The sequence below is a fragment of the Mastigoproctus giganteus genome, chromosome 14 (genome assembly GCF_048544385.1).
Source record: "Mastigoproctus giganteus isolate SK-2022 chromosome 14, ASM4854438v1, whole genome shotgun sequence".
Taxonomy (NCBI): domain Eukaryota; kingdom Metazoa; phylum Arthropoda; class Arachnida; order Uropygi; family Thelyphonidae; genus Mastigoproctus; species Mastigoproctus giganteus.
This window is the reverse complement of record NC_143588.1, coordinates 35,207,805-35,233,513: the sequence shown is the minus strand read 5'-3', so window position 1 is coordinate 35,233,513 and position 25,709 is coordinate 35,207,805. Positions and strand designations below refer to the sequence as shown.

Genomic DNA, 25,709 nt, shown 5'->3' with positions numbered 1-25,709 from the left:
CCATTATTGTTTTCTGTATTTATAAATGATATTGATGATGGTGTATCAAGCTTAATGTCCAAGTTTTCAGACGATACAAAGGTTGGCAGGGTTGTCAAGGACACTACTGACACTATGCTGCTGCAACAGGATCTGGAAAGGTTGAGCAGATGGGCTGAGAGGTGGCAAATGAAGTTTAACATTGACAAATGTGAAGTACTACACATGGGAAACAGCAACCCCAGAGCAACGTATCAACTCTGTAGTACTACACTGACAGTGGTAGAGAATGAAAGGGACTTGGGGGTGGTTGTGCAGGCAGATATGAAGTTCTCTGAGCAGTGCAGACGGGCTGCAAGAGTAGCTCATGGAGTATTGTCAATGATATAGAGGAATTTTTCCAGCAGGGATAAGGAGGTGATTATTCCATTGTATAAGGCAATGGTCAGGCCACACCTAGAGTACTGTATACAGGTCTGGAGGCCTCATTTCAAGAAGGATGTAGAGCTGCTGGAACGAGTACAGAGAAGGGCAACAAGATTAGTGAATGGAACAAAGGGGTGCTCTTACGAAGAAAGGCTTAAGTTTTGCAAATTACAGTGTCTGGAGACTAGGCACCAGCGAGGTGATCTGATAGAGGTGTATAAAGCCTTGAATGGTTTAAGCATGCTCAATGCTGATGGGATTCTTCCTCTAGCTCAGAATAATCACCTGACAGGGCATAAATTCAAATTGAGGAAAGACAGATGTTGTAGGATAGACGTGCGGAAATTTGCCTTTAGCCAGCGGGTGGTTGGTTGGTGGAACAGACTTCCATCCCTTGTGGTGGAGGTTGATAGCCTAAATAAGTTTAAGGCTCAGCTGGACAGGTATTTTGAACGAACAGAAGGGTGAACTGGAAGTGGTTTTTTTTTTTTTTTTTTTTTTTTGGCTGATGCTGCATAAGCTTGCTTTCTTGCATCAAATGCCTCTACTAATGCTAATACCATCAGGACCTGGAGCTTTCTTAGCATCAAGATTCATCAAAATCCTTCTGACATCCTTTTGATGGAAGACCACAGGAGGCATTGAATAGAGCGTGTTGGGAATGGCGGGAGGTGTTTTACCAAGATCTTTAATACATGAGTTGGAAGAAAAATGGGATGCTAGCAGGTCAGCTTTATCCTTCGCTGAAGTGACAACAGAATCATTTGGTTTGGACAGATGTGGGCAAAATTTGCATCCAATAACTTTGGCAAGAGACCAGAATGCTCGGCTACCATTAGGGCAAGGAGCAAGTTTTCTACTCTTAGGTTGTTCAAACTCTAGTTTGGACTGATTAATAACTACTTTTCAATTGTTCCGAGCTTTGGTGTAGGCAGAAAATGAAACTGAAGAATTAGAAACAAGCCAATTACGATATGCAACATTCTTCTGTTGAACAGCCTTAGTACATTTATTGGAAAACCAAGGTTTAGATAAAGGATGAGATTTTAAAGTGGAGTGCGGGATGAAGGATTCCATTCCTGCAAGAATAATTTCACTGACATGATCTGAGCAAACGCTGACATCAGAAGTTTTGAAACAGTAATCCGACCAAGGAAAAGAAGAAAAGAAGTCTCGCAGGTCATCCCATTTTGCATTCTTGTGCCAAAGAACACGAGGTTGGGAATAGCCATGAGATAAAGGTTCCATTGGAGAAGAGACAATCACCAACTAGTGATCTGAAGTGCCTAAAAGACCTCTCACTTCGACCGTGTACTTAGAAGGGTTGTTAGTGAGAAAAAGTTCAAGCGTATTGGCTGTATGATTAGGATTGTCTGGTATTCTTCTAGGTAAATGAACAATCTGTGCAAGGTCATTAGTAATTGCAAAAGCCTCAGCACTTCAACCGGCTGTGTCAGTGTGACTAGAATATGGAAGCCAGCCGGAGTTGTGAACATTAAAATCACCAAGGAAAATTACCTCACTGTTAGGAAAGTTGGACTGGAGAAAGTCAAGTTGCAAAGGGAGAAAGTCAAGGAGCTCCAAATGATTAGTGGAGTTGGAAGAACGGTAGAGGCAACAGATGAATTTGACACAATGAGGTAGAGAGATTTTAAGCCACAGAAGATCAAAGAGAGGAGATTACAAATTACCAAGTCTCTGACAGAGAATATCAGAACGGACATATGCACAAGTACCACCTTTGAGGTGAAAGGAATCGTACAGCGTATAATTTGGGCATCTGAGATGAGCAGTATTTGAATCAACGGATAACTGAGATCCTGTCAGAAAAAGTACATGGGGTTTGGCAGACTGCAAGTGGAAATGGACATCGTTGAGATTAGAATTGAGACCATGTATATTTGTGAAATGAATTAGTTAGAAAGTTAGAAAGAGTTAGACTAAGTTTAAAATTAAATTCAAAAATTTAAGTTGAAATAAGGAAAAAAAAAAACCAAAAAAAAAAAAAAAAAAAAAAAGCCGTTAAGACATGTCAAAATGAAAAAATAAATAAGACAGATGCTGGTGCATTTTAATTGGAGAGAAAAAAAAAAAAAAAAAACCAATCGTGTAACATAAAATAATATATATATAAAGAGGAGGAAATGCCATCTGTTAGCAGGAAAAGTATCAAAAATTATTCACAAAAAGTAAACTGGCAGTCATGATTCAGTAGTGCAAAGAATATTTTGCCCTAAATTATCTTTTAAAAAGAGCCTATATTAAATTCACACATGTAGGTCTCATAAAAAAAAAAAAAAAACAACATTTCTTTCTCTATGATATACCTACTTTCAAATTACTTTTTAAAAAATGGTAATAGCAATAATACTGACCTTCTGCATATTAGCAAGCGTAAGTATTCCAGAAAAGGTAGAAACTGATGTTATGTCTGAATTGCTAGCGAGTCCTTGGGTATTTTGCATCCCATCTATTGATTTTGGAACGACACTTGGAGTGAAATATGGATCGCCACATAAAAATGTAATAATGTTTTTAATAATTTTTGGATTTGGACAAGGCACTCTGTTTAAGCATAATCCCATTAGCTTCACAAGATGGCACGCTGAAGCTTCCTATATAGATAAAAAAATATAAAATATAAAATAAATAAGTATGTGTGTGTGTGGATAAAGTAACAGTTTTTTCTAACTAATATATATATAAAGTTGTATATAAACTAATATATATATAAACTACATTAATGTTAATGGATAACCTTTAGTTCCAAGCTTGAAATGACAATAAAAATATCAGAAACCTAAAATACCAGAACTTACCTCCAAACTGCTTATGTGTCAATGAAGGAGATTAATTAAAAATGTGTGGATATTAAAAGACTTGTTAAAATTAAATTGCATAGGGGAAATTGCACCATACTTAATGCTTATGTGACAAGCATTAAGTATGGTGCACCATACTCAATGCTTGTCACATAAGTTTCACTATATAAAATCGGTGCTGAACTAAAGGTCCAAACAGGAAACTTCCAAATCATCATCAGTTGGTTCATAATGGTAAGGAAGACAGGAGAGTTTTATATATGTTTCTAGTTCCTCTTGGTGTAATTCAATCATGCACTTTGGAAATTTTGTTATTCAAATTCCAGACTGGTGAAAAGGTTGTGGGGAGTTTGGCATTACGAACTACAAATTGTATGTTTTGTTTGGGCCATTCTATTGTAAGGAAGGCACTTGCAATAATTAATATATAACTGGAAGATAATTTAGTTAGTGTTATTGCTGAATCAATTTTTGGCTGATGACGAATGGAATGGATGTGTTAGCTGAGTTCAGTTTATGGTATTATTTATGTAATCTGGCTTAGCAATAATAGGCTCTGGTATTAAATATGTTTGAGGAACCAAAATTAAGAGTAGTGCTACTAATGTAATATGCATTACATTCTTCTTAACAGTGAATTAAAAATACCATGTATGGATGTCTGAAATATTACGCACGAAAGTGGCTTTATAATTGTAAAAATATGTATTGATTTTATCATAAAATGAAAATAACAAAGTGAGATCAATACTAGAAAATACATTTTTGAGTTGTCTAGCTAACTGACTACAATGTGCAAGGAATCAGAAGCCCCAGGTCTATCTGCGGCCTATGCGAGATTTTTTGGTTTGCCCTCTCCAACTTCTTGGTAAGTTTATGCATTACATTTTTACTAATAACTGAAAGCCGTGGCCCACATGGCCACAGGCCCCGTGGGAAATGGCAGAGGCTCGGGGCCTGTTTTTTGGCAAGTTAAGCAGCACATTTATTCATACGAATGCACGAAAACTGAAATCCGAATTGCGTGAATCAGAACATAAGATTGACTTCATATCGAGACTTTCGGAAGATCGTGACTTGAGATTTACAGCAAATCAGTGAATTTGCAGAGCATTTTGTGCCCCCTAAATTTTGGCATCCTGTATGTGTGGCTAATTCTGTTTGTAAGTCATTCTCATAATGACAGTATTTCACAGCATTGTAGACTTGTGTAAATAAAACAGATTTTTTTAACACTGTATGGGTGATGTGAATAAAACTGCAAAACTTTCCCAGGGTGTTTGTGTTTTTCCTGGAAAATACAAGTTTTTAATTGGCTATTCTCTTTAAAAATTTTAACATAAAGTTTAAGTATAATGCATAGCATACAGTTTATGAACTTGGTGCTATTGCCTTGTTGAAGTTTGAGTGTATATTTTAACCTCTGATGAACACTGTTAAATTTTTAAAAGAGAATATATGTGGTTTGCTTGTTGGAGACTATGATGATATCATCTACATAGCAAATGAACAGTTTAACTGTAGGGGGGAATCAGATTGAGGATGTGATCATCTACGGAAGCTAAATAGACTTCTGAAAGTGGAGCTGAGATAACCAGAACCATTGGAAGCCTGTATATCTGTTCGTAAATAATCGAGTTAAACTTAAAATGCCCGGCCGATTAAGGAACGATGTAAATGTGATAATATTGTCTATGGAGAGTGTGGTATGTTGTTTTAAATTAATATCATGTGCAACAGAGTGGCCTCTCTTATTATTAGTGCTTTGTAAATCTCATCTGAACAAAGTAGTTTTGGCAAAATATTCAATACAATGAATTATTTTTAAGGTCTACCTGTGCTGAAATTTACTGGATTACAACTCAATAAAATTTTTTTTCCAGAAAATTATGAAAGACACTGCATAGCCGAAATTACAAATAGAGAAGAAAAATATGAGAGTTCTAAAAATCTTTACTCCTCTCCCTGCAGGAGATAACCAATACAGCATTCTGGCAACATGCACGCACACGCGCACACACACACACACACACACACAAAGAAGAATAAAAAAAAACTTTAAATTTTGGTACCTGTAGTAACTTTTTTTTAAAATTTTTACAAAAGGTCAAATTGAAGAAACCATATAAGAAGCAATTTTGTGGCTTACTGCCACCAAATTGCTTTTTATTACTAAAAAAAAAAAAAAAAAAAAAAAAAAACTTATTTCTCATAATTTTGGGCACACTTTTGATTACAAACACATACATAGACAGTTCGCTCAATTAACAAAATGAATATCAGAATTAATCATCAAATTCATTTTGGTGCTGGCTGAACTACGTATTTTTGAGTGCACTAATGTTTTCCATATTTATGTGGGGATAAAAATTTCAGCATTACAAGCAAAAAATTGACATATTAATATGCAAAAACTAATAATAACTAGTATCTACTCTATCATATTTCTGAATGTGCCCTATTTATTTCTTATAAACAAAATATATTTTCAGTGATAATCTCTGAAAAAATTATTTTTTACATATTTAGCAATTTTATTAATTTATTATTGATTTTAAGTTCACATTTAAATAAAATAAAGCCTTTACAAAATAAATTCATTACCTTTACAAAATGCGGTATAAAAGTGCAGCAAACAGCAGAATTTATTAGAATAAGAGCAAATAAAAATTGTTTTGAAAAAGTTTTTCTCCAATTTTCATTAGAACAATATTTTGTCAAAAAATGAAATGATTTGTGCACTAACTTTAACTTTGGCAGTCAACAGGATTTCCACGAATTTAATTGTAACAGGATTTTACCATATAAGAGGGAGGATAGCAAAATGAATGAAGCAGAAATTTTCATTTTAAAAATGTTTTCGAATTCTGGTTTTGTTTAATTTCTTTTATAAAATATTTTCCATAAAAATGAAAAAAAAGGGAAAGAAAATAAAATATTTTCTTTTCTTTCTCTTCTCTGTAGGGTCAGCCAAGAAATATACGTTGCATACCGTTACAATTTGACCTTACTTCCGCTACCGCTTATTTCAAAATTCAATATGGCTTCACCGTTTCCACCCCATGCTACGTTTTTTTTTTTTTTTTGGTAGTTGTTGGCGCATCAGCTTCTGTGGCCATAATGCACCTCCCAAGGTTTTTGCAGTACTTTGATCCAAGCCCGAGGCGGGATTCGAACCCGCGACCTTTGGGTTGCCAGGCAGGCACTTTACCCACCTGGTTAGCCCGGTCAGCCTGTGCTATGTATATTTCATGTCGGAAACAGAGGCCTTACTTCTTGCTGTCTTTCCTGTGGTTTTGACAGTTGATCCTTGATGAAGATATTGAAATTCCTGTCTCTCTCTCTCTCTCTCTCTGGGTAACTCAGGAATTTTTTTTTTCAGCTGGTGCAATAAAAAGCCCCAGGCTTCCTTGCAACATATAGCTAATGATAATAATAAATCATGGGATTTACAGCATTAAGTACTTTATATTTTTAATTTTTATTTTTCATGTGGGTTTTCTGTAGTTTCGATTTCCAGTTTTGTTAGCCCATTCCCATTCTCTTCCACTCTTTCTACCTACCTATATTCTATTTTGGTCGTTGGGTTCTTTTTACTAAAAATAACAATGTCCCTGGTCCATTAATCCTCTTAATAAATCCATTTGTACCCATTTTCTACAACCTCTTGTTAATACATCATATATATATCAAGCTTATTTCTGTATCTGTCAGGTCACCAACCAAAGACCACTTTATTTTAGTTATTATGACAAAAAAGAACAGAATTGGTACTGCAAAATATCTATTTCTTTATCTTTAATTATAATGAAAAATACTAGAAACCATGTTTTATTTATTCGGTTATTTATTTATTTCCAAAATCAATTATTTCAATTTATATGCAGTACTTGATTTGATTGATCTGTAAACAGTGCTATTGGATGATAAACTGGTTTCAAATATGATTATATTTAGATTAATTAAATAATATATCATTCATACTTCCAAATATTAGTCAGCAATTTACTATCTACAAATTCTTTTCAGAGCCAGCAGACTTCCATATGCTGTAAAAAAACATGTGGTCTTAGAAATTCACAATAAAAAGTGCTGGCTACTAGCCAGTATGCACAATTTTCCAAATTTATTCATAAAGTTATACAGCTTCTGCCATAAGTGAAATAAATATTTAAAGTTGTAAAAATTCATTGGATCAAATCATCAGGAAAAAATAACTCAGCAATTCTGTCAATTACACAGCACTGGAAGAACTAATGCATTTTCACTTATGTATATATAACAGATGGGCCAAGAAGTGGCAACTGAAGTTTAACATTGACAAATGCAAAGTACTGCATATGGGTAACAGAAACCCCAGAGTAATGTACAGACTGTGTGGTACTACACTCAGGGAATGGAGAAGGAAAAAGACTTGGGGGGCAATTGTGCAGTCAGATATGAAATTTTCTGAGCAATGCAGACACACCGCCAGAGCAGCTCATGAGATCTTGTCAATGATATACAAGAATTTTGCTAGCAGGGATAAGGAATTGATTATCCGTTTGTATAAGGCAACTGTAAGGCCATACCTTGAGTACTGCATACAGGTGTGGAGGCCTCATTCTAGGAAGGATGTAGAGACTGCTAGAATGAGTACAGAGAAGGGCAATAAGATTGGAGTGGAGTACAAAGGGTGCTCTTACTTCAGTTTCAGTTTTGCAAATTTCAGCATCTGGAGACTAGGCACTTGTGGCGTGATCCGACTGAAGTATAAAAGGCTTTGAGTATTTGAGCAAGCTCAATGTGCTGGTGAGATTCTTCCTCTGGCTCAGAGGAAGAATCCTACCAGTACACTTGAGGAAGTAGAAAATTAAATTGAGAAAAGATAGAACTTCACATCTGACTGCACAAATACCCCTAGATCTTTTCATTCTCCACCCCCCTGAGTGTAGTACCACACAGTTGGAACATTTCTCTTGGCTTCAGCACATCCTACAAAGTTTGTTTGTTTGTTATTTGGTTTTTAGGAGCATTAGCAACTAAGGCCATATTGCTCCGGGGATATGCGGTGGTCACGGGCTTGAACCCCGGTCTAATCAAGAAGCGTGTGCTACACACTGTTGCTCCTGCCCACCTGGCTATGGAGGCGCTATCCTGCAAAGTACTACCCATAGGCAGTACTTTGCATTTGTCAAAATTAAACTTCAGTTGCTACTTCTCAGAGCATCTACTTAGCTTTTCTAGAATATGTTGCGGTAGCATACTGTCTTTAGTGTCATTAACAAGCCTGCCAACTTTTGTATCATCTGCAAACTTGGGCTTTAAGCCCAATATACCTTCATCGATAAATACACAAAACAATAATGGGCCCAGCACCGAACCCTGGAGGACTTCACCAATAACATTAGTTCACGTAAAGCAGTCTCCATTTATTACCAATCTCTGCCATCTCCCTCTCAACCATCCCTTTATCCACTGCAGCAACTTTCACTTAATGCCATACTGCTCTAATTTGTACAGCAGTCTTCCATGAGCAATAGTATCAAAAGCTTTCCTGAAATCAAAGTATATGATATCAAAATTATTTTTTGCTTCCAGTTCTTTTGTGACCATATCATAATATCCAATCAAATTGTTCAGAGAAGACTTCCCCTTAACAAACTCATGTTGGGTCTGAACTATTACTGCCGTCCTGTCTAGGTGTTCCGGCATCACTTCTTTAATCAGTGACTCCTTTATTTTCCTGGAACAGAAATTAAACTAACAGGTCGTTAATTATTTGCATCACCCTTTGAACCCCCCTTTGTCAATTGGAGATTCATTTGCACATCTCCAGTCCAAGAGGACCACCCCTGAATCTAAGGATGCTCTCATAATTATGGCTAAGGGTTTGCTTACTTCCCTTGCTACCTCCTTTCAATTGAACTGGATAGACTCCATCTACCCCAGGTGCCTTTTTTATGTTTAACTTCAACAATTTATCGTTCACTTTGCTCTCTGTTATTGCAAAATCATTTAGCTCCCTATAAGAATTTAGTAAACTTCTGTCCTCCCCCTTCCTTACAGGATTCCTCATGTGTGAATGTAGATGCAAAATACTCATTCAGTTTGTCAGCTATCTGAGCAGGATCATCAACAGTCGAACCACCAAATTCAAGTGGATGGATCTGATTCACCCCCCCCCCTTCTTTCTAGAGTTTACGTAAGTAAAGAAGTCTTTGTTGTTTTTCTCTTTGCCAAGATTAATTTCCTCAAGGCCTCCCATTTAGAATTCACTGTTTCTAACATCATCAGTTGATACCACTGTATAGAATTCAAAAACTGCCTGAGGCCACTGGAGTCACCTTTATGAAAACTAAAACCATTTCTTTTATCCTTGATGGTAGTTACATCTTTAAGTAAATCCCACATCAGTAGAGTGTGATCACTATCACCTAATGGTCCTTTTATCTGAAAATTCCTAATGCATGCGTCATCACTGATGATAATCAGATCAAGACTATTACCCCCCTGCAGTTGCACCTCGAACATGTTGCTATAGAAAAGAATCCTCCAATAAATCCACAAAAGTCTTGCTAGCGTGCGGGTGACCAACCCACAAGTTCCAGTCAATATCTGTAAAGTTAAAATATCGCATTACAAGACAATCTGATTTACTGGCCCACTATTTCTCTGCACAATTATTTGTTGTACTCAGAGTCATTAGACCTATAACCCACTCCCACTGTCATTTTCTTTTCCCAGTGTTTATGTCTCACCAAACTGACTCAACATTACACTGTCCATCCATTTCAACTGGATGGACTTCGTTAGATTTTGTGTTTCTTAACTAACAGCATAACCCCTCCTTCCTTCCTACCTTGTCTACCCTTTCTGTACACAATGTTCTCTCCAAATTCCAATTATACATTGCTTACATCTGTGTGACACCAGTGCTTATATCTGTGCACTGCTTATAATGTGTGACAAATTTTAAGTGCATGAATAATCACCGCTGATAATCGGAACAAGAATATTACTCCCACTGGTCGCCTCTCGAAAATTATGCTGAAGAGAACAATCATCCAATTAAACCACAAAAGTATTGCTAGTGTGCGAGTGACCAAACCACAAGTTCCATTCAATATTTATGAATTTTAAATCCCCCCATTATAAGACATGGGATAGTCAAGCTGTAGAGCATCATTATATTGTGAAGGAATGGCCCATCAGAGAAGAATATTTTCCCGGGAAATTCAACATCAATTGTACTCCTTTAGTGAAATCTGAAATGGTGCTTCTCTTTACTTATTTTATTTTATTTAATTATTTTATTTTTCTTTTGCAAAATTTTGACAAAAATAGTGAAGGTTTTGAGTACTTAAAAAGTGTTTCCAAATATTAGTGATGCAAAGTTGAAGGGGAATATATTAGTAGGCCCACAGTTTAGATGGCTTTAAAAAGATGAAATCTTAGAAACTAAACTTAACGCCACTGAATTAGCTGTGTGGAAATCCTTCAGAGCTATTAGCATCTTTTTAGGGAATAAAAAAGTAGGAAGTATCAAAAGTTAGGATGGTGAATGCCACTGAAGATACACTTCAACATTTGCACCTGGACTTCTTTTCAGACAACTTGGGATCTGTCAGTGACGAGCAGGGGGAATGATTCCACAAAGATATCCACACTGTGGAGCAGAGATATCAAGAAAAATGGGATCCTGCAATGATGGGTGACTATATATGGTTTCTGATAAGGGAGGATCATTCTGCTCATAAGAGGAATAAAATAACTGAAAGTAGTATGATTTCCTATTTTTGCCTTCACTTTTGTGGGATAATTGCTTATTTAAATCCAAATAAGTGCTTATATAAAGTTTAAATATGTTATTTTTTATTCATTTGGAATGTTTATTGGTCATCATTTATATTTCAAGCAATTAATTTACAAGAAAAGTAGTCAAGTACATTTAGATAATTAAATAAGTAAAAATTCAAAATTTTTGGAAAAAAGGAACATGAAGCCATAACATAAAAGCATGATGTGCTACGAACTTTCAACTGTCATTTTCGTTTTTAGCATTAGATAAAATCAGTTGATTTCATTCATGTTATTGAAAAAAAGTTGTTGGCTAGTGTTTTCAATCTCAACTGGAAATTGTCTGTTCGAAAATAACAACAGATATTTTCAGGAGTTATTCAAAAATTGTTTTTTACAGCATTAGCAGAGGAATATGATGCAGCAAAGCAAGCTTATACAGCATCAACCAAAAACAAAAAAAAAGAGATACATACTCCCCATTTCACTATTCACGCACTCTAAAAGTTTGTCCAGTTCTTCCTTGAATTTACTTAAGTCATCAACTTCCACAATGACAGATGGAAGTTTGTTCCACCAATCAACCTGCTGGCTAAAGGCAAATTTCCGCATATCTATTCTAGGAACTGTCTTTCCTCAATTTGAATTTATGACCCCTCAAGTGGATAATCTGAGCAAAGAGGCAGCATCCCATCAACATTGAGCTTGCTCAAACCCTTCAAGTCAGAGGCGTAGCTTGGATTTTGGCCCCTTTGGCAAATTCATGGCTACTCGCCTTTTTTTTGATAATTGGTAAAATAATAATAAGTACATCTAAAAATCTCTCTCGACTGAATGTCTATGAGTATGAAAGAGTTAGTTTATGCATGGGTACTGCACTTCCATCATTTCTTCCAATACCTTGGCAATTCGTCGTGAGGGGGGGGGATCACGATGTGAGATACAAATAAACAATCCATTCATACTACCTGGGTAGTAGAAATGAGAGAAGTGCAGTACCCATGCATAAACCAACTGTTTCATACTCTTAGACATTCAGTCAAGAAATATTTTTAGATTAAACCATTAAGCATCTCTCATATTGTGGTGTTATATTTCATAACTGGGTTGTCCCTACTGCAACAACAGGGTACCTGCCCACATACCGATGAGCAAACCAACAAGCTTTGAAACGGTGCCATCTGGGTGGTGGTATCCACCAAGAATAAGCAACATTAGTCTTCTCCACCGGTGAAGAGTTACATATTCAAAGCAGTGCAATACTCTTGAAACTCGTTGTGAAGGGGATAACAATATGAGATACAAATAAACGATCATTCCTAGTACCTGGGCAGAATAAATGATGGAAGTGCAGTACCCATGCATAAACCAACTCTTTCATACACTTTCAAAAATATATCTTGACTGAATGTCTCTTAGACATTCAGTCAAGATATATTTTTAGACTAAACCATGCACACCATCAAGCATCTCTCATATTATGGTGTTATACTCCATCACTATTGCAACAATGGATTACCTGCCCACCCACGACTCTGTGGGTAAGTGTGCAGTACGACATGAAGTTCTGTGAGAGCAGTTCAGACAGGATGCTAGAACAACTCATGCAGCTCTGTCAATAATAAAAGGCACCTGTGTGGGATTAAGGCATGGGCTAGCAGGACTCCTGCCTGGGGTGCCATAAACAGAACAAATGAGGCAAAAATATATATATCCTCAATAAAGGAGTTCGAAAAATCATTGTGCCCGGGGCACAGACATATCTTGGTCTGGCACTGACATGCACTTTGCCAGCAGAGATAAGGAGGTGATTATCCCATTGCATAAGGCAATATTTGGAGCAAAAACTTGAGTAATACGAGGTTTAGAAGCATTATAATAAGAATATGAAGGTTCCACAATATTTGGGGCAATTCACAAAAATATGAGGTTCGGATGCTTCATATTAAGAAAGAGGTGGATATCTTGGAAAAGAGATACACATCTTACTTAATATATCACTATATATCATAAACTATATTATGACGGTAAGATGGAGAGTTAAATTGGAGTCAAAAAAGACAAGTCCATCATAAACCTCGAAGTTGGTTGTTATACAGTTTTGGATAATTAAAAGTCAGCTCAATTAGCACCTAAGTGATAGAGGAATACATAAGAAGAGATTTATTTTTTTCAGTATTATTATTTATTTTTTTTTTAAATTTCATTTTTCTGGTGCAGTAAAGCCTATGGCTTCCTTCTTTCTACTACACAGCAAATACATATACTAAACCAAAATCAAAGGCACATTCTCTTTCTCCAATTTGAAAATTTATTTTTGTGCTGCCTTCTTCTTCTTCTTTGGTCCTTAGCTGGCAGCTGGGGGAGGCGGTTGGCCACGCAACCAGTATGCTGCTGTAGGTGCCGCAGGGTTTCAGACTTGCTCTGTGATGTTCTTCCATACCTTACGATCCATGGCTTCAGTCCTGGCCTGGTTAAGGTCGAGACGTCGGCTCTTCAAGTCATCTTCCACTTGCTTGGCCCACGTTTTCCTAGGCGCGGTCCGTTGGATGCTCCATTGGGTGGGTCGTTGTCTCCAAAGGAGTGTGGATGGTATTCTGTTCGTGCCCATTCTACATACGTGGCCAAACCATCTGAGCCTTCGCTTCTGGATTTGGTCGGCAATGGTTGGTTGCTGTTGGCATCTGGCGCGGATGGTATCATTAGTGATGCGGTCGCGAAGAGAGATGCCCAAGATCTGCCGCAGGCATCGCATTTGGAATACCTCAAGTTTGTTCAAATCTAACTTGAGACAAATCCATGTTTCCGATCCGTAAAGAAGAATGGGCAGGATCAAAGTCCGGAAGAGTCGGATTTTAGTCTTTGTGGAAATGTTGGTCCTCTTCCATAGACACCATTTGAGCGAGGCGAACGCAGTGGCCGCCTGTCCAATTCTGCTGTGGATTTCCATGGTGGATGCAACTTTCTTCTCCTGGACCAGCGACCCAAGGTATTTAAAGTCCTGCACTTCCTCGATCTGGACGCCTTCGAGATAGATGGTGGTTTGCGACCCATCTGTTGTCAGGGCCTTTGTCTTACCAGCATTGATCTTCAAACCGTATGGCCGGGCAATGCGGGCAATGTCGTAGAGGATGTCCGTGGCTTCAGCGTCGTTACCGGCAAGGATAGCACTATCATCAGCAAACATCAGGTCAGTCACATAGTGATCCTTGTCATATTGTATGCCCTGTCTGTTTCTGAATGCTTGCCTCATAATGGTGTCGACCACGATGTTGAAAAGCAATGGGGAGGCTACATCCCCTTGGCGGACTCCAGTTTGGATGGTAAATTCCTCAGATAAATCGTTCTGGATGCGCACCTGGCTGGTTAAACCGTTGTATGCAGTTTGGAGGAGTGTGATGACTTTTCGAGGTACATGTTCAACCTCTAGTAGTTTCCATAAGGCAGGCCGGTGGACACAGTCGAAAGCAGACTTAAAGTCAATGAAAACAATGACGGTTCGCTGTCCACACCGGATCCTCTCCTCCATCAGCTGACGAATGGCAAAGATTTGATCACAGCATCCTCGCCCGGGTCTAAATCCTGCCTGTTCTTCTCGACTGGTTTGGTCGCGATGTTTTTGCAGTCTTGACTGGATGATCTTCATAAAGACCTTTCCGATGATGGAAAGGAGGCTGATGCCACGGTAGTTCTTGCAGTCCCGGTTATCACCTTTCTTGTGGATCGGTATGATAATGGCTTTCCTCCATGTTAACGGAATTTGTTCAGTGCACCAGATGGTTTTGAGGAGTGAGTGTAGTCGGCGAAGCAGTACATCTCCCCCGGCTTTGATATGAATCATATCTACAACTGCTTAGAAACACAGATGAGAGATGGTAGTACTTACTGAAAGATGTACAAAATGTAACTGGAAGCTCCTCAGGGACTCAACTGTCTCATAACCCACCAGGTGATGAACCCCCCCCCCCCCTAATTCAGACACCAGAACAGAGAGTCGAGTGCATACTGCTCTAGTTTTACTGAAAGACTATTTTCAGGAAAACAAGTAACATTTTTTGCAAAGATATGAGGTTGGGGTTGGGGGGGATAAGAGAGCATTATTATTCATGTGTGGACTAATGATACTAAATGAACATGATCTGATGATTTGTTGGATAAATACTGGACCATGCTGGAAAAAAATTACATTACAAACAAGTTAAGTCAGAATATTTATGCGTCTGAAAATCTGCATATAAGAAGGATGATATGCTGAAAGTCTGGGGGATTAATTCAAGACTTGCAGGACTCTGCAATTGCCATAAATACAGTCATATTGCCAGAGACTGCAGTCAGAAAATTCCTGTCTGTGGTCACTGTGCAGTTCTTGACCATGACTACAAGAACTGCAAAAATAAAAAATCAGCAGCCAAAATGTGCTACCTGTAAGGCAGCATGGCTGACTGACTACAGCCACAATATCAGGGATGACAAATGCCCCTGTTATGAAAAGATGATTAAGTTCATGAAATCTAGGCCCAACTATGGGCCAGATTGAAAACATAAATGTGACTAGGACTCTAAATCTCGTTCAATTGAATGCTCAAAGAAAGAGCAAGAACTGTTGCAGATCACATCAAACTCAAATTAGAAGAAAATAATATAGATATCTTGATACTTCAAGAGACCTACACATATGGTTAGGATTCAAGGATACCCAAGAGGATATAAAATCATAGAATATGCCTCATATTCTGATTTTATATCCCTTCTAGAAGAAAGTCCCTTCTACAGCAATAGCAGTTAAAAATACTGACCTTATCACAAAGGTGCATCACATCTGTTCCTCAGTGGCAGTATATTCCCATAGTGTTGTAGTACAGTTTTATACAGTGGTGAGCTCTGAATATTTTAACAATGGGCTCACACTTTTGCCGATTTTTGAAATATCCTTTGGGGGGATACCTACCAAGTAAATCTGATTGGTCACAGAAGTGACGTCACCTGTGGCATCTGCCAGAGGTCACTAGTCTGTGTGGAACACTCACTAGTAGTATGATTAGATTAGAGCGTGTGACGCATTTTTCGTGACCAGTACGATATCTCGAGTTCTAACTTTTTGGAATTTTTGAATAGTATGATGTCACATCCGCAAAGGATGTTTCACATAAAACCATCTACCGGGCGTGCTCGGCAGACGTGCAACTTTTTTATTCTTTTTTTTTTTTTTTTACAACTAGGGAAATATAATGGATACATTTCTTTTCGTGAAAAAATTTTAATATTGAGAATAAAAAATAACAAAAATATTTCCCAAATTACAAATAACGAATTATCACAAAACAAACTGTTCTAGAAAAGGTACACAAAAATCACAGATTACATGAAAAAAATATTGCACACATATTCAAGAAAATTTTATTCTAAAAACTGCCATATGCAATTTACTACTTTATTAATATTTGTTTTCGATCTTCTTCTTTGCTCAATAGCTGAGCTATTATTACGGAGAAATGATTTGACATAATGATCCGGATCAAATGGAACCAATGGTTTTCTATTTAGATGTATGATCATCATAATCTGCAACGTGTTTAATTGCCAACATTATTCATTCATTCAGATGATATTATTCATTACCTTGAAAGCTCGCTCAGCTTCAGCACTGCTAATCGCAATGGTTTCAAAGATATTTCTAATTAATTTCTAATTAATTGCAAAGGGAATTTCACTGGATTTTAAAGATATACTGTCTTCAACAAAATCTCTAAAATCATTAATTTTTATTTCATATTTTATCAGAAAACAAATTTCTTATTCGGTTTTCACAGTCTTGCCACCGAGACGAAAGTTTTTTCAAATTCCACGATTTCCAGTAGAATATGTTTAAAATTTCATTGAATGGTATCATTATTTTCTTTATTTAATTTAAAATTACCCTGTTGCATTAATAACTTATCCTTTAAGGATAAAATGATGCATTTAATAACTTGTCACAAAGTAATTTTATTGTTCTTACTTTCGATTTTGATTCCTTCAAATTCTTTCCATTTCAACATGCTCTCAATTTTAGCTTAAAATTTCCTTCAGAATTTTTCAAATTAGTGATAGCATTGATAATTCAAATAATTAATTTATCTGCTTTTACCACAGTGATTCTGTAAAGCTTCTGAAATGTAAAAGAGCTCCTGCAGGATGTCGATCATTAGTGATTTTTGAAATGCCAGATTTAAAAGTAGATTTAAAAATCCCGAATATTTAACTTCTGATTCAAAATGTATGCACAAAGCGGGATAATTCCCTCAACCCGCAATTACCATCCGCAAGCTACAAGCTGTTCTTCGTAGCTCGAACACACGACCGATCTTTGTAGTTTCCACATCAAGTTCTTTAGCCATAATCTTTAATTCGTGCTGGACTTTGGTGATATAATGGATAATTTTTTTTTTTTTTTTAATTATTTCCCCTATGCCATTATATTTTAGAACATTTTATACATAGTGAAAGCTTTGATGAAATTTCAAAATCTGCCAACATTTCATTTTCGTAAAGTTTATATAATATCTTAGTTGTCTCAATCCTGCCTCCCTACGTTGATAATGTCATTAGTTCTTTGAATACTGTGAAAAATATCGGAATCACTCAGATATTCAGCTACTGTGACCATGTAAACATAGAGAAATTTACTGAAACGCGTGGATCACTCCTCTGAAAAACATACGCCCGTTTGTCAGAGTAAAGGGGAACCACAACACAGGTTGACCAGAGACTATTATCCGTGTTGGAAATCTTCTTAATTCTCTGACTGGCTATGGAAAGCAGATTGACGAGCACGACTTCTCGGAATGTAGCTGCATAAGTTTTACGAACACCACTAACGTTGTGGAACGGTAATCCTTTCACCCTTAATTTGCGCTTTCTAATTACCTAAAGGCCAGAGGTGAGAACAATGCATACCAAGTTGTCTCTCCTAATCTGTTCGTTACATGGAAATTATTTTCGTTCTACGGAAGCTACTGTATTTTAAATGTAATTACCAAGGGGAATTTTTAAAAAAATTTGGTATAAAGAGAGACAATTACAGTCGGCTCTCTGGTTAAACAGAGATCCGACTGTAATTAAATCAAAAATAAAGCAATTTTAAAATACATAACCGATCGACTGCGCCATCAAAATGCTGGGAATGGGCCCCGCTCGTCACAACGTAGTATTGGCTCTGGATACTCAATAATTGCATTCAGAATTTCATTTGTAAAATTAATGATCGTCTCAACAATGGGCTCTCGCGAGCCCACTATAGCTCACCACTGATTTTATATCACATCACTTTATTCAAGACCAGGTCAAGATATAAATCCTACAACAGAATATTTACAAGCAGCCACAAACTTGCTACTTACTGCAAATATCACAGTGTGTGCTGATATCAACTACTGGTCAGCCTTATGGCATAGCCATGCAGAAGACAGAGAAGACACAAAAAATGGCCAGATATTATCAGATTATATAGCCACCTTTTCCTTTCAAGTGTTAAAACCAACTGAATAACTTACCAACTTTTAGCAGTACTGTGTGGGAGAGTGACTTGATGTCATTCTTGCCACCAATTCAATAGCCTATAAAATTACAGACTGATGTGTCCAGCCAGCCTGGACTACATTAGCATTAGTAGAGGCATTTGATGCAAGAAAGCAAGCTTATGCAGCATCAGCCAAAAAAAAAAAAAAAAAAAAAGAAAAGAAAAACCACTCCCACTTCACCCCTCTGTTCGTTCAAAATACCTGTCCAGCTGAGCCTTAAACTTGTTTAGGCTATCAACTTCCACGACAAGGGATGGAAGTCTGTTCCACCAACCAACCACTCGCTGGCTAAAGGCAAATTTCCGCACGTCTATCCTACATCTGTCTTTCCTCAATTTGAATTTATGCCCTCTCAGGTGATTATTCTGACCTCAGACATCAGACTATTCTGACATCAGACCATAGAGCAATTACCTTTAAAATAAACATGCAGTTACAAACAACACAATCCCTGTTGGATGTTAAAAGATACAATATTAAAAAGGCAAATTGGCAGATCTTAACAGAACTAACAGCAACTGAGCTGCAGAAACAAGAAAATGAGTGGTCTAGATCAGGCAACAAACGTAGCCCGGACGAGCAAGCACTGATTGTGACAAACATGAAAACAAAAACATCAAACATGTAAATCCAGGGGGGAAAAACCGAGGAAGCAGGTAGTCCCTGGACTGACTGTATTGGAGAAGGGTGAATCAGGTGAGGAGAAATTTTCTGAGAGCCAGAACATCATGACCTCAAAATGAGGTAGCTGCATTGAGATATTCATATAGAATCTCTCAGAAATCAATATACAGCCCTCATTACAGACAAGAAAAAAGAATCTTGTAGGGACTTGTGGGAACTACTAGAAACAATGACCCTTGGGGAGTTTTCTACAGAATAGTGACCAACAAGATGCCAAGAGATGTTATAGAAACAAATGTCAAACCAGATGAAACCCCAACCGTGTGTTGGGCAGAATCTATAAATAAAATCTTACACAGTATTACCCAGACTGAGGAAGTAGTCCCCAGCCTCAGTCTGGATAATACTGTGTAAGATAGCTTTATCCAAAACCAAGAACAATGCCCAGATTTTGACCTATTAGAGATTGAAATAATCAAAAAATTAGCAGAAATAGCTCCAGATAAATTAATAGCACTATATAATAATTGCATGCATGACAGAAGGTATTTTCCCAAAAATATGGAAAAAGCTGTTTTAAGATTAATATTTAAAACTTTGGAAAAATCTCCCACTAACCCCAAATCAATCATATAGACCAATAGCCCTACTCCCTGTACTAGGGAAAATATAGGAAAGACTAATATATAACAGATTATCTCAATACTATACAGAAGTAGGCTAAAATTCTAACAATCAGTATGGGTTTAAGCTCTACGGAGGTTTCCATGCACCACCTACTGTCAACAGTCAAAACTGCTGAGGAGAAATATATCCTGGCAATCTTTATTGACTTTGCTGGAACATTTGATTAACTCTGGTGGCCTAGTGTCCTTAGGAGACTCTGCTAGACAAATGCCCTACAAAACCTCTATAAGGTAGTAAACTACCTTAAAGGTAGTTTATTACCTTTAATGCAGATGTGTCTAATATGGACAAGGTTCTAGGAATTGACACACCTTGTGAACAAAGGCCACCCACAAGGTTTATCATCGCCTCTTTCTTCAGGGCACGGTTGAAAGCATAACCTTTATGGATGACTTAATTCTCCTTATAAAAGGTAACATGCAAGTGGTTGTAGAGTAAATATCAAATGCCGTTCTCTTGCAACTGCAGGAGTGGGCATAAATGCACATCAAAATATCGACCGATAAAATCAAACAAATACTTCTAAAGGGAAATAAGAAGACCTCCCCAAATTAAAATAAACACAACTACTATCAAAATGGTAAAAGAATTAACATACCTTGGAGTTGTCTTTGACTCAAAATAACCACCCCCTCCCAGCTAGCTTATTTGGCAAAGAAAGTGAGAAATTATGGAGGTATGATTGCCAGAATCAGTTGAGCAGATTGGGGACTTAAAAGAAAGACACTGGCAGTCATATACCATGTGGTGTTTCTGCCTTTTATAACCTATGAAGCCGGGTGGTTCACCTGCTCGGCCATAGTAAGAAACAGGAATACATTAGAATCAAATACAGAGGAATGCGCTTCTCACTATTACTAGAGCATGCTGTACTGTAAGCATGCTTGCACTGCAGGTGCTGGCTGGTGCTTTCCCACTTTACTTGGAAGTAGCCAAAAAAAGTCCTTTATTATAGACTTAAAAAGGGCATATCCACAAAATATCTGGGGATAGCCCTTGACAGAGCCAAGACCACCAAGGCTGAAAGGAAAAGAATAGCCTCAAAGCTCCATGAGCTATAGCAAAGAAATTGGGAGCAGGAAACCATAAGTCTAGTTTCCAAAAGGTTTCTGCCACAGGTGCCAATGGTTAGCACAAAGCCACCAATGCAGTGTGCCCCTGGACTCTTTACTACATTTATATTACAAGTCATGGCTCCCTAAAGGCAAAATTAACATCCTTAAGGCTGACTGATGATGCAAACTGTACCTGTAGTGAGAGTGAAGATGGCACACATTCTCTTTGCATGTATAATTTGACATACCAAGAACCCAATTAATAGCAGAAATTGATCCCCTCCTCAGGGGACAAGAACATTTGTTTATAATAGAAGTAATTACAAGGCTTTCACAAATTTCACACAAAAAGTATTCGAAATGTAAACAAATATCTAAAGAAGGGTGATTAAGTCGCTCCAAGCAGCCAAACAATAATCAAGAGTCAAAAAGTCCATGTGTCAACACCACGCCTAGATGATGACATTTACAACTGACAGAGCAGCTGTCTCCAGCTCCTAGACAAATACCTGACTTCACAAAACCAAATTCACTGAGGTTCTCCCTCCACCCAGGAGCACCCTGCCCTGTACAGGGACCTGGAAGTCCCACACCTACTAAGCGATCATGTAGGGCAGGGAGATGTGCAGGAAGCCAGGAAGGCCACATAGTTGAAAAATAATAGTAAGCTAGTAGCAAGGTAGAATGAAAGAAGTATAAATGGATGGATGGATGAATGAATGAATGAGTACAAAAGGATGTGTAAATGTGCCAGGCATGAATGGCTGAGTGAAATTGGAGTTGTGGTAAAAGGAACGAATGGTAGTTTTATGAGTGTGACTGAGTCATGGATCAAGAGAGGGTAAATGGTTCTGAGTGAAGAAATGAATGGAATTGGCTGCAAGAACACACAAATTATTATCATGTATTTAGCTTAGGCAAATTATCCCAAAGACTAACAATACCAACACACCTGTCGCATCCCACCCCCTTGGGCCTGCATGAGCTGCGACTAGAGCTGGACTGCAACTGAAAAATTAAATATTAAGGTGGAATGCCTGATCAGTGTGGACCATTAAAAAGAGCCGAACAAATGAGATGAAAGTCAGAAGAATGAATCTGACTATTCCTGTGAGAGTGAAAGTATACAACACATATATGTATGTCTAAGTTAGTATTCACTAACCGTTAGTTTCTGTCCCTTCTCTTAAAGTTTATTAAATTTAGTCAGTGCTTTTTTTGTAAAAAAATAGGTGCCGGTATTCATTCTTTGCTAATAGACCAATTAGCTTGTTATCCCATATCTACAAGTTGTTCACAAGGGTCATTACTAACAGATTAGAAAGAATACTTGATGAGAATCAACCGAAAGAGCAAGCTGGCTTTAGGACAGGATTCTCAACTATGGATCACCTTCACGTAATATCACAGCTAATGGAGAAAGCAAATGAATATAAAACACCATTATGCCTGGCATTTGTGGATTATGAAAAGGCATTTGACTCCATACAGCATAAGGCAATGTTTCGGGCGCTGGAAAGACAAGGCATAGATACTCCATATATTATGATTTTGAAGAAAATATATGAGAGTGCTACATCCTTTATTAGACTAGACAAAGACAGTAGCAAATTTAAAATCGAGAAAGGAGTTCGACAAGGAGACACAATATCTCCGAAGCTGTTTACTGCTGCCCTTGAGGAAGCTTTCAGAAGATTAGACTGGTCGCAGAAAGGAGTCAATGTGAACGGAGAGTACCTAAACCATTTACGATTTGCAGATGACATTGTGGTCATAAGCCACGATCCCAAAGAATTAGAGGAAAATCTTAATCAGTTATGCACAGTTAGTAAGGATTTTGGACTAAAGATGAATATGGCTAAAACAAAAGTAATGATGAACAAGTATGCCACGGAAAGGGAAATAATGATTGAAGGAGCAGTAATTGAAAAGGTGGAGTCGTATACTTATCTGGGACAAGTTATTAGCTGTAATAATGATAAATGGCTGGAACTCAAGAGAAGAATAAATTTTGGATGGACAGCATTCAGGAAATATAGTCACATACTGAAGAGCAATATCCCAGTTTGTCTGAAACGTAAAATAATGAATCAATGTATACTCCCCACCATGACTTATGGAAGTGAAACTTGGGCACTCACCAAAAGAATGGAAGAGAAGCTAAGAACTACACAGCGAAGAATGGAACGAATTATATTGGGAATCAGACTGTTAGATAAGAAGAGAAACACATGGATTAGGCAGCAAACTCAAGTAAAGGACATTCTTATCAAAACAAAAGAACTAAAATGGTCTTGGGCAGGACACATAGCTCGAAGACATGATGACAGATGGACTAAGAAAATAACAGAATGGTACCCAAGAGGAGCTAGAAGAAAACCTGGAAGACAAAGGCGGAGATGGATAGATGAAATTCATGAGTTTTTGAGTAGTAAATGGATGGCCAGTGCTCAAAACAGAAGGAACTGGAAAGTTGCTGGAGAGGCCTTCATCATGCAGTGGATTGAAAATGGCTGATGATGATGATTCATTCTTTGCTATCAGGAAAAATTGAAAATTAAAAGGATATGAAAAGTACTCTAAAATGCTTTTGTTCCTGATATTGTTACTTTAGTACTGTTTTTGTTTTTGGAATAAGAAAAACAAATTTAGTATATTAACACAGTTTATTAAGCATAAATTTATTATTAAATGTATATAAAAAAATAAGTAAAATGTGAGTAAAATAATTAAATAAATCGGCCAACTACTGAGTGCAGGGCACTCAGGATGAAGGGTCCATAGTCACGAATGGTCATTAGTGTGGTATCTCAAATAGAAGGCATTATGGTAACTGAAAAAAGTTTCTAATACTCCGGATTGGCCTGAAACTGAGAAACTAATAACAAAAACGTCTGTTTGAGTCTTTCCAGTTGTTGTATATGACAAGAGTGGAAGAAGTGACCCCAACTTCTTTCTGGAGAAGCAATTAAAGTCTTGACTTTAACCGAGTGGCAGGTGAGGGCCGTGCAAGACTCCACGCAGGTGCCTCCCCACCACCGCTGCCTCAACACTGACTCTCTAAGTACCTCCTGGCCGAGAAAATTCCAGCTTTCAAAATTGTTAAAAAATATTTCTCGTCACAAAATTTACAAATGACCTTTATAGAATTATTAATTAACTATTTAGCAACCTTTCTGTCACCAAAAGGAGAATTACTTAGTACAAAGAATCGAAGTGCAATAAAAAATTGTTTTTTTAATTTTAACACAAAAAGTAATTGACAGATTTCAATTGGAATAATTTTCCCTTGATAATGTGATTTTTAAATTTTTAGCTCTATTAGCGACAGAAATAGATGGTGGGGGAATACAAAAATTCCTCAAATTTTCCTGTCTGGCACCGCCATTTTTAGTTTTAAAATTATTTAAAACCTACTAGTTGAGCTCTTTCCAATAGTATATAATAAGCTACACGTTGTTGACATTTTATGTAGCCCCACATTTTACCCCCCATTTCTCAGACAATTTTTTGTCAACAACGATCAATATGGCATTATGTTGGCCCAAATGATGTTCAAACACATGCAAAATTTCAATTCAATAGGTTGAGTGGTTCCAGAGATACAATGCTGTGACAGACAGACAGACAGCCAAGTGACATTATAAGGGTCCTTCGTTAGACTACGGACCCTAAAACTAATAAGTAAAAATAATTTCGTAATAAAATTTTTGCAGAATATTCCAAATTTTCATTAAGTTTTCATCCGACACCCTATGCTCACTTCTTTTCTTCCTCTTTGTGTGTCTCTTGCCGAATGACGTTTGTGAAGCAGCTACGAATTTTGCTGGATCGAAGCGGGTCAGCGGTGGGCCTACAATTTTAGGAAACAGTAGTGAAGAAACTGTTTTTGTCATTAACGAAGCTCTGGTTGGGCTGGCGATCAGATTCATTTGTGAAAATCCTCGTTCACATTCACTCAATGAATTTGGTATCGTACTCAGAGCATTCATCAAATGCTTCAATTCTTTCGAAACCATCTTTTCAATTAGGTATTCCCGAAATCCAAGAATTGTATCTCTTTCATTTAACTGTAACCTGATTGACAATTTTCTAACTTCATTCTCACCAAATGCCAACATTTCGTATTTAGGAGGATTAATACCTTCATTGTTCTTGTTTTCCTTCTCTCGTCATCGGTATTGTCACTAGAACTTAAATTTGAATTTTTTCTTTCTTTCTTTCTGGTTTTTTTTTTTTTTTTGAAACTGTTCAAAATGTCAGTGTCCAACCTACGGCCCGCCCAGAAAGTGAACTAAAACAGCATTTTAAATTTTGTTAATTAACAAAAACAAGATATGGAAAATGTAACACACTAAAGAAATCTAACTTTGAATTTTTTTTTTAATATGGCCTCTGTACTGGAAAAGGTTGGACACCACTGCAGTAGAAGGTGGGCCAGAGCCCATTGGGAATACCCCTTGATCTGCCTGCTCACTCTTGACCAGAGTGACTTCTCCATATGTGGGACAGGTGGTCGTATAGGTTTTTACCACGTACCACTAAGTTGTAGAATGCTTTAGCTCTCCTAATTCACACAGCAGCAATAATTGCCTAAATTGCCAAGTAAATTCTCTCCTAATCCGCTCGCTATATGAAAATTTTCTCGCTCAATGGAAACTATTTTAAATAAATTTTAAAATCAAAATAATTAAACAGAAGTCCCACTGAGTAATTTAGAATTATAAAAATGGTTACAGTTTTAAATAGGCGCCTCCGTAGCCAGGTGGGAAGGAGCA

General features: G+C 37.3%; 1 protein-coding gene across 4 annotated transcripts in view; it reads right to left on the bottom strand.

The window, feature by feature from the left end:
• LOC150075060 (TATA-binding protein-associated factor 172-like) overlaps positions 1–25,709 on the bottom strand; it is a 934,682-nt gene that overhangs the window by 364,651 nt on the left and 544,322 nt on the right. For all 4 annotated transcript variants that reach the window (XM_090388242.1, XM_090388245.1, XM_090388243.1 and 1 more), the window contains exon 22: positions 2,781–3,020. In XM_090388242.1, coding sequence (XP_090244368.1) covers positions 2,781–3,020 — 240 coding nt within the window. The remainder of the gene's footprint in view (positions 1–2,780; positions 3,021–25,709) is intronic.